Genomic DNA, 10,054 nt, shown 5'->3' on the forward strand with positions numbered 1-10,054 from the left:
ATGATAAGTTCTAGTGGCAAACTCACCCTTAGCGTAAGAACACACTACACTGGAGGAAAACATTAGTAAATGCAGCTACCAAATCTATAGTAGTTGAAACATTGGTAAAATGTACGCATTTTTTGTACATATTACCAAAACTTTGTAAAACGGATGTCTTATGCAACATACATCCCTACTAAAGATTCGTACATTTTACTTCATAGCATGTGTAACCTTGATTGTTTTCATTTCTAGTAACTGTAATGTGCGTACTTCGCAGTCGTCATTCTTCTTGAGGAAACAAAGCCATTCGGAGGTAAGGTTTTTTGGTTTTTATTAGATTAAAATATATGTAGCTTTTGTTTCTCTTCGTCGAAAACAAATTCTCGACCACAAAGATATCGAGAACTTGTTTTCGCTGCGGGAAAATAAAAGGTGGTGGGCCAAAATGCCTACCATCCTACAAAAATAATGCCTACACTGAGAGAAATAATTAGTAAATATAACGAATTTTTTGGTAAATACTACCAATCTATAGTCATTTTCGACCGTACTAATAAACACATATGTCAAGCAGAACCATAATTCGGAAGCCCAATATCGGCTACATTTTCTCGCCGAAAATGCACGTATCAGAATTATATCCTTATTATACCTCCGTATTGCCTTATGGGAACAATGAAAATGGTTAATACGCGCTTTTCTCACCAATTTTCAGATATGACAATATCCAAGCTTACTAATGTTATCGAGTAAAATATACTAAACTCTGGTAGGGATGCGGGTTTGTTGACAATATGTACAAAAAATTTGTACATTCTACTAATTTTGCATTACCAAATGTATTTAGTAGTTTTCGACCGAGGATTTTTCTAAGGGTACCAATTTTCTTTTGTAAGATGTACCAATGATTAGTAGGGTAGAAAATGACTAGCGAATTGGTAACATTTACGAAAAAATTCGTCATATATACTAAATTTTCCTCTCAGTGTAGACGGCTCTCCCGCGCGGATTTTTCAATGACAGACCGCCGCGGAGGCTCGACAATGGAATGTGTATGATATAAAACACACAAAGCGGGGCGGGTGTGTACGGTTCCAAAATCACTGTTGTACGGTTCCCCATTCGCTGCGGTGGCTCGATGGAGATGATGCGCCGCAACGGTTTTGTGAGAGTATTAAGCGTGGAAACACACTAGACGGCTCTACCGCGCGATTTTCACGATGACAAGTCGCAGCAGGACCCTTAGGCTAGGCGCAAATTGGGAAGCGTATAGCGCTCGTAAGCGAACACGAGACTACCAACACGACTTATACGTGCCACAAACGTAGCGTAGTGGAGCGCATATTGAGTCCAGTTTGGTGTAAATAAAGTGCCACTCGTCTACAATATCTGATTCACACAGAGTTGCACGATATATTTATTTACTAATACAACCACCCGACCGGATTATGATTGTTCACCAACACAATTATCACAACTGGCACGACCAGCACGAGAAACTGTGGTTCAGCCACAGCGTCACGCGAATCGTGTCTCACGAGCGCTCTACCACCTCGCGTCATCTGGCCAATTTGCGCCGTTCTATCTATTTTCATTAGCCACAAAAACAGGCGCTAGATCGCGCCTAGTAGCTCGCGCTATACGCGTCTCAATTTGCGCCTTGCCTTATTCCACACGGCGAGTGACGTGAGATAGCAAAGTTTCTCGCTTCATTGTGGAAGCTACATTACTTTTCAACTTATTCTTCATACCCGAATCGATAACATATGAGGACACGACTTCAAATCTTACTTAGTGACAAACTATAATCAGGGGATGTTTACCTGAGCGAGAGGGAGAGAGAACTTGATCACAAACGTCTGAAATATTGCATTTCTCGACAATTTGGATGGAATACGATTATCCGCAGCTACATGACCGCAGAAAGATTTCTCGTATTGGCTCACCTGAGAGTACATTTATTATTGCCTTGCTTTATTTTCACCTTTCAAAAGCGCATAAACACTAATGTGCGATTCACATAGCACGTTACGGAGAAGAATGTCTACGTTCCGTCAACGTCTCCACCAATTCACACATGCAGTCAATGCTTCCACCCGCACCGTCACGTCAAATGCCAAACGAATGATTTCTTTAATTTTATGCATGGTGTCGCCACCTACAACAATTTGAAATTGCAATGCCCTCTTTCAAATCAGCATGCCTAGAATCAGTTCTAAATTTAGAAAAATTCAATAAGAATCATTGAATTTAATTATTTAAATGATTAAACCCCGTAGTCCGACCCTTATGCAACAATAATAATAAATAGAATAATTCTTTCAACTAGTCGCGAATGATTTTCACTCCAAAATTTGGAGCTAAAGCCGGGTTCAGACGGTGCGAGTAAGCATACGAGTCGGTCTAGTCAGTTGCTGCAGTGCAGCTACTCACACCGTGTGAACACATCATGCCAGTTAGTGTCATGTGTTTTCCGGCGTGCGAGCTACTTCAAAGTTTTTTGAATTCACTCGCACTCGCATCCCTCAAAACGTCAAAAACAAAATTTAGTGTTCGAATCAGGGATGCCAAATGTAAAGAAATGTCTCTATTTTTAAGATAATTGAAAATATACGAAGATATTTATAGACTTTACAATTATTGGAAAAATAAATAAAAATCTCATAGTTTCTAAACGAAATCGTTGTTATTTTGTTTTGCACGCTGGCGGGCACGCTTTCTTTTTGAGATAGTTTTCTTGAGAATCTCTAATATAGAATCATTATCAGGCACAATTTTCATTCAAAATTCACACACAACTTGCAAAAAAAAGTATTGATCTAAGAAACAGAATACATATTCGAATTAAAAAAGGACATTTTCATTCATTCACTTGCAAATCTACTATCATTTTTATTTCACGAATTGGTACAAGCTGTTGGCAAGGCGAAATAAATAAAATTTTAAAAAATATTTTAGACTGCCATTTATAGCATCACATACTTCCGGAATTATCTTAGCTATGAATGCTTTCGAGATTCTAAAACAATCTGAACGATATTCCAGAAGAAAGCCACATCAATGTCGTTTTTTGATTTCACTCTTGCAGGTATAGCACCTCTCATGAGTGTATCATGGCGTTGTATTTTTGGACCAATGAATTCCAACAGTGTTTCCACTTATTCAGGTGTTTTTCTCAACACTGCTCTGTACTCTAGAGGATCATCATCGTAGAGTACCTTCAGTATTACTTTTGTTGCTCCTTTTCCTTGCATCCAATTCCTGGCCCAAATCCTTTTGCCCTTCTGCTTTTTCGGATAGTACCTTCAGTTCGAAGAAATTCAGCTCAAAGTGTTTTTATACACGGTCAGCGTGTATTTCGCGATAAAAATGTGTAAATGTGTAATAAAAAACTGTCAATAGAGAACGATTTGGGATCAATCATCTGACAAATTCGGACCTGATTGCTGTTTCTGACTATTTGATGGACATTTGAAAAATCATCTGGCATCCCTGGTAAGCCAATGCAGTAGTATCTAGTTTCTCGTCAGCAGCTCACACTGTGTGAACGGACAAGGCGAGTCAACCAATTGTCAAGCGAGTTCACCGGCCCAGTAGCTGCTCACTGTAAAGTCAGCTACTAGCAACGTATAAATGGGCCTTAAGAGTTATGTTGGCATAAAAAGTACAGTGAGTTACTTATAAAGCGATATGCTGAGGCACCATTCAGTGTCGCATTGAAGTCGGTTTTGACCAGTAATTGGACATTTGCGACTGCTGGCGACTTTCAATGTGGGGCCATAATTTGGGCCCCGAACTCAATGTTTACAAAAAATGTCCAACTAGAGGTAAAAATGTCTAATTAAACGTGTTGCATCACAGATCTGTTCAATTAGCTTAATGTCGATGTAGATGTAAATTACTGTACAACCAAATCAAAACAAAAGCCGAGACACAAAGCCCAGACAAAAACCAAACGAGCCGTCCGTCTCCGTCAATTATTCTTTTCTACAAACCCTGCCGGTCGTTTTCGTTGAACGTATGCTGACGGGTCGTTACGTTGCTGGTGTATGTGAATGTTTTCATGAGAATTGCATGGTAGAATCATTGACGTATCGTGACGTGACAGGACGTGAACGTGACGTGTATGTTGTATGTGAATCGCACTTAATACTCTTACAAAACCGTTGCGACGCATCATCTTCATCGAGCCACCGTAGCGAATGAGGAACCGTACAACAGTGTTTTTGGAACCGTACACACCCGCTCCGCCTTGTGTGTTTTATATCATACACATTCCATTATCGAGGCTCCGCGGCGGTCTGTCATTGCAAAAATTCGCGCGGGAGAGCCGTCCAGTGTGTTCTTACGCTAAGTGCGATTCACATACAACATCTACGTCACGTTCACGATCCGTCTCGTCACGTTGCGTCAACTATTCTTCCAAGCAGTTCCTAAGGTGGGCCAACTTGCTAAAACCACTCTTCAGCCATCTTGGAAGTCTTGGAAGTTTGTAAACAAAACACAATACGCTAGTGCCGAAACTCGCACGTGATCAATCTGTCTCTTTCACGCTACAAGCAAATAATTCCCCTTCTGCTTTCTTCCGTACTGTTTTCAAATACCGATCCCTTAACCAACTTAGTGACGAAATGGCCTCACCTTAGGATATACTTCTAGGCGCCTTGTTGTCATTGCGAAAATCGCGCGGGAGAGCCGTCTTGTGTGTTTCCGTCTGTGTGACTTGGCAGTCTGCCATCGAGCACAATTTCAGCAAAAAAACAATACCATATGGTCTTTGAACATTTGAATTATAAAAATATGGCGGTACAATTTAGCATTTTGGTATTTAAGTTCAAAAGCATGAAAATTGGAAGTACATATTTATGATATTTTTGTTATTTTTCTGTACACAAATACACTCCATCATCTTCATCACCTTTATTTATAGTATATTGAATTGATGTTAAGAAATCAGAAAAAAATGCAAAAACTGTCCAATCATTTAAGGTGAGGTTGGGAAAATGTAAAACTATTTAATTCCACGTGGTCCTTGAGTTGTGCTACAGCGTGTTCTGTTTGTTCTTTAGTTTTTCGGATACCAGCATGGACTACACTGAACAAGTTAGTATTTTTAACTGTAGGAAATCTGAGGACATCATATAATGTAAATTTCCAGGGCGGTGACTCCAATCAAGGGTCAGAATTCGATGAAGTTGTACATCATGCCGACAATCGCTCTTCTTCTGGTGATTCTAACGATTCTGAGTCTGCGAGTCGTGAAACCAGCCAGAAAATAGTAGCGGAATTGCGAACACTGCTGGACTGTAGCAAGGTTGAAATCGTTGGAGAATTAGCCAAATCCCGCATTCTGCAGGCGCGATACAAAAAACAGGTGGACATTTTACAACTGGCTTTGGAGAATGGATCGGCCGAGAAGGCGAAGCTGCAGTTGGAGCTGGCCAAAAACAATAAGATAATTCAGTGTTTGCAGGAAGCGTATGTTGAATGTGTATTACTGTTCGCATAAATCTTTTAATTTTTTGTCTGCTAGAGCACAAGATCTTGAAAGCGCTGTCAATGCGTCTACTGAGCGTTATAATACTACTGTAGACATGATAGCGATACTGGACATGAAAAGGGTGCAGCTTATCAAGAATGTACAAGCGTTTAGATCCGAGCTGTCTGAGTATCATAGAAAGATTGACCATATGGAAAAGGAAGGTGCGTTTCGTTCTCTGGTTCGAATATTTATTACCTCATCGATTATTCCATTATTTCAGTGCAAAAACAAACTTCCATTGCCAAGACGGAATCGGAACGTAATAATAAACTCCAAGAACAACTACGTGAATCATTAACGACGAATACTATTCTGAGGCAGGAACTCGACAAAGCACAAACATTGCAAAAATCACTTACTTCATCTCATTCAGCAAAGCTGAACGAAATAGAGGGTCACATGAATAAGCTTAATAATGAGCTCAACGAGCTACAGTGCCGCCTCGCTAGCGAGGTTCAGAAAAATGCTGCACTGAAGCAAACTGCCGATACGATTTTGGCTGAGAAAACACAGTATTCTACGGAGATTGTAAGGTTGGAAACAAAGTTGAATCAAACGGGACAAGAAATGCAAACGAAACTAAGAGAGTGTAACGCACAATGGCAAACTAGATACCAAGATGAGATAAATAGGGCTAACGAAAAATGTGTGGAAGCGAACAGAAAGCTTCAGAAAATGACCTCAGAAATGACGAAGATGGAAGAAACTGTTGAGAAAATGACTAAGGAACAATCGAACAAAAACCAAAAATATGAATGCGATAAAAACAAGATTGAAGAACTGGAAAATAAAGTTGGTGGTATGCAGACGATCCTGGAGGATCGGAATAAAGAGATTTTTTCGCTCCACTCTAAACTAAATGGCGAACAGAAGAAGTTCGAGGATCAAAAACAGCAATTTCAAGTAAAAATTGATGAGCTTCAATGTCGGGTTGAACGTACATCGGAAGAATTGGGCGAAAAAAACACTACGATTTTGCAACTGCAAGGAAAAATGTCTGATAATAAAGAAAAAATGTCATCCATGGGAAACCAACTCAAACAGAAAGAAGAGGAGTGTAATAAGTTGAGGAATGAAGCTTCAGAAGCTAAGAAACTGCAGGTCAAAATTTCCCAGTTAGAGTCGGCGCTTGCCGAACATCAGACATCTAAGGTTGCTACGATGGAGCAACAGCCTCGTGTTATTAGAAATGATAAGCAAAGTGAATTGTCTAAATCGCCGCTTGCTCAAGTAACTTCCACGCCACTACATTCGATTGATCTCAATGCTGATCAGGCGGCGGCCTCGGCCAAGAAGATTCGGTTGTCGTCTGAAAATAAGGAAGTAACGCTGCCCAGTGATTCTAACTACAGCACTTTCCAGAGCAGCGTACAACGAAAGCGTGGCTCGATGCGTTTCTTCCAACATACGATGCCATCCCATCTCCCCCAACAGACACCGCAGCAGCAGCCTCAACAGCAACAAGCAAACAACGTTCCAAATCTATTTGGACCAAATAACGATTTTAATTTGAGTTTAGCGGTAAGTATTAGTATAGTGTCACAGCGGACCCAACCGATATAAGTATGTTTTTGCGCAGAGCACAATCAACATCGACGATGAGACACTAGATGTTGGCAATTTTTCGAGCGGTTCCTCTATTCGACTTGTGAAGCCGTTTTTCCGCAGGCATCAGGACGCATAAATATCAGCTATGGTAAAAGGATGTAATGTATACTCTTCCTATATAATACATTTGAATTCAATTTCTTATTTGAATGAACTTACAAGACATTAAATATATGTTCATAACAGATTGAATTTGCAGAATATGCGAAAAATATAAATATATCAATATTTAATCCACAACAACTTTCGTTCGTTTCAATTTGTATTAACAATAACCTTAGAATTAAGGAAACATGATAACATATTGAATATATATTGAATATGTTATCATGTTTCTAGAATATACTAGTAAAAATAAAGTTAAGAGTGTGGTAGGATTGGACGATCTTGGATCGATCTTTTCCTCTCCGATTTTCAATTTTTTGGATCGATTTGTTGAGCTCCAAAAATTCGCGAAAACTGATCTTTTATTTTCTTCTTCTTCTTCTTTTTGGCTTTTTGGCAACATGAAAATTGGTACGTAGGGGTTTTTGAGGCCGTGGAAGGTTGAGATATCATACAAGTGAATCGAAAATTTCTGCATTACTCGAGAATTAATCAAGCAAATGAAACGAAATTAGGCATGTGGAGGTTTTAGGGTGCAATAAATGATTCTATGGTGGTAATACACTCTGTTCTGTCATGCAAATGAAACACGAATTTCTGCATTACTCGAGAATTAATCAAGCAAACAAAACCAAATTTGACATGTGGAGGTGTTAAGGTGCAATAAATGATTCTATGATGGTTAGACACTCCTCCCCCTCTCGTAGTGGGGACTGCCATACAGATGAAATCCAAATTTTTTAATTACTCGAGAATTAATCAAATGAAATCAAATCAGGTATATGAAGGTTTTAGAGTGCAATATATGTCTTGGTTCTATAATTCTAGGATTCGAGGAATCTCTACACAAAAATGTAAGCTTCTCTATGACAGCACACAAACTGCACCACGAGCAGCGGTTCTTATACGGGATAAGGTGTGTACCGATTACAGAATTTATCAACCGTGACATCATGGCAATACAATTGGAGGTTCCAACGACCCGAGGGGAACCCGTTATCATCGTCGCTTCGGCTTATTTCCCAGGAGACAACGTTGAAGTTCCTCCATTTGAAGTTGCTGCGCTGATACAACACTGTAAATTAAATAACAAACAATTCATCATAGGATGTGACGTCAAAGCCCACCATACGGTCTGGGGCAGTAGCGACATCAGAAGTGAATGTTTGCTTGAATATTTAATGTAAAATTATATAAACATTTGTAACCAAGGAAACGACCCAATATTTGTCAACTCTATTATACAAGAGGTTCTTGATTTAACACTTTAAACTATCAGATAAGATTATATATATATATATATATATATATATATATATATATATATATATATATATATATATATATATATATATATATATATATATATATATATATATATATATATATATATAAGTTAACGGGTTTGGAGGTTCGGGGGAGTTTTTAAAAACTACAAGGACCGAATCGTCATAGTTGAATATTGGGAAAAGACTGACTTTATTTTTCTAACTTAAAACTAAACTCAAGTCCCTAACGAGGCATCCGGCTGCCACGTTCTGCTGACTGCGGTTTTTTTCGTCATTGGCATCGGGGTTGCTGATCAATGGATTTCGTTCATCAGTGTTTCGGTGCGCTTGAAATGCCGATGGTGCAATATGCGTGCACCAAGCACTCTGATCGATGATGTAGCGATATGCGATTGATTGGCCTCTGGACTCGTCACTGCTGATGTTGCGTTCCCGATAAACTTGGTGCTGGTGATCGCTATGTGGTTGAACGACCTCCTTTGGGGCACGTGGACTATCTGCTAGGGTACGTGGACCATTTGTTGTGGGCTTGTGGGCGATTCGCTGGATAACTCGTTAGGGTACGTGGACTATTTGTTGGGCTCGTGGGTGATCCAGTGGGTAACTACTCCTTCCCGGGGGGAAGATTCGTCCCGAATCTTTAAATTGTGCATTATCCTTTGTTTGATGAATTTTGCATTGATAGGTGTCCTCAGTTACAGGTGAATTTAGATTTGGTTGATGTTTCAAGGATGGTTCTATTTGTTCTTGATCTGTGGACAAAGAAGACGCTATGGCTGTGGTGTTATTCTCTAGTTTTACCTCTTCCGGAAAGTTGTTGCTTCTCTTCATGTTCCAGATTATCAGCCCGATAATTATAAGTGCGAATGTAGTAAGGAGTCCTGTTGTTGTGTGTTGTAGTATGTGGTGGTCCCTTTGTAAAAATTCGATATGGTTCCGATTCTCGATGCGAAGTGAATCCACTTGTTGTAGGTCTGGTTTGTCAAGGATCGTTGTTGCTTTAAAATCCACTCCTATCCGCGTTGACGGCATTGAGCTTCGTATTACGAAATGGGGGAGCAGGCATGACAATATGGGTTTGCAAAAGAAATGAACGTGCTTTTAAAATAAAAATTATGAATGAAAATTATTTTTACCAAACCAAATTAGTACTCTAGGTAAACTAAAATCACTTTTGCTTGCAAGTAGTAAAAAAATATCATACACAAATTGTGTTTAAAGATAATTTTGTATTATAATGGCAAGTTTTGGTGAGAATATCTGAAATTGATAGAAAATAGTTTAAATTGGGGTCAGAACAGCGTACTTATAGAAGGCAAATAACGCAAAGAAAAAAATTTCAAAATTACCGCTGGTTGGATTGCGTTCTTAATGATCAAAGTGTGGCTGTCGATGAGTGTGATGTTCATGATGTCTCGATGATTCTCGTACGGGCAGGATGCGTCGTCTCCTCGAAGGGCGTTGTGGATACAACCGTCGCCTGTTATATTAGCAATCTCCTGTCTATTGCAAATTCTATATTGTT

At 39.3% G+C, this 10,054-nt stretch overlaps 1 protein-coding gene across 1 annotated transcript; it reads left to right on the forward strand.

Annotated features, from left to right (window-relative positions):
• The first annotated feature begins 4,931 nt into the window (after nt 1–4,931).
• Nucleotides 4,932–7,353, forward strand: LOC129778351 (putative leucine-rich repeat-containing protein DDB_G0290503). The gene is made up of 5 exons (XM_055785216.1): nt 4,932–5,088; nt 5,144–5,463; nt 5,519–5,688; nt 5,748–7,048; nt 7,107–7,353. The coding sequence occupies exons 1-5, from the start codon at nt 5,071–5,073 to the stop codon at nt 7,209–7,211; spliced, it is 1,914 nt and encodes a 637-aa protein (XP_055641191.1). The 5' UTR covers nt 4,932–5,070; the 3' UTR covers nt 7,212–7,353.
• Nucleotides 7,354–10,054: the final 2,701 nt, after the last annotated feature.

The sequence above is a fragment of the Toxorhynchites rutilus genome, chromosome 3 (assembly GCF_029784135.1).
Source record: "Toxorhynchites rutilus septentrionalis strain SRP chromosome 3, ASM2978413v1, whole genome shotgun sequence".
NCBI classification, from domain to species: Eukaryota; Metazoa; Arthropoda; class Insecta; order Diptera; family Culicidae; genus Toxorhynchites; species Toxorhynchites rutilus.

Excerpts from the sequence above, each read along its gene's own strand:
- LOC129778351 (XM_055785216.1), top strand. Across the intron at positions 5,464-5,518 it reads ATTCAGTGTTTGCAGGAAGC|AGCACAAGATCTTGAAAGCG; the intron begins GTATGTTGAATG and ends TTTGTCTGCTAG. Across the intron at positions 7,049-7,106 it reads ATTTTAATTTGAGTTTAGCG|AGCACAATCAACATCGACGA; the intron begins GTAAGTATTAGT and ends GTTTTTGCGCAG.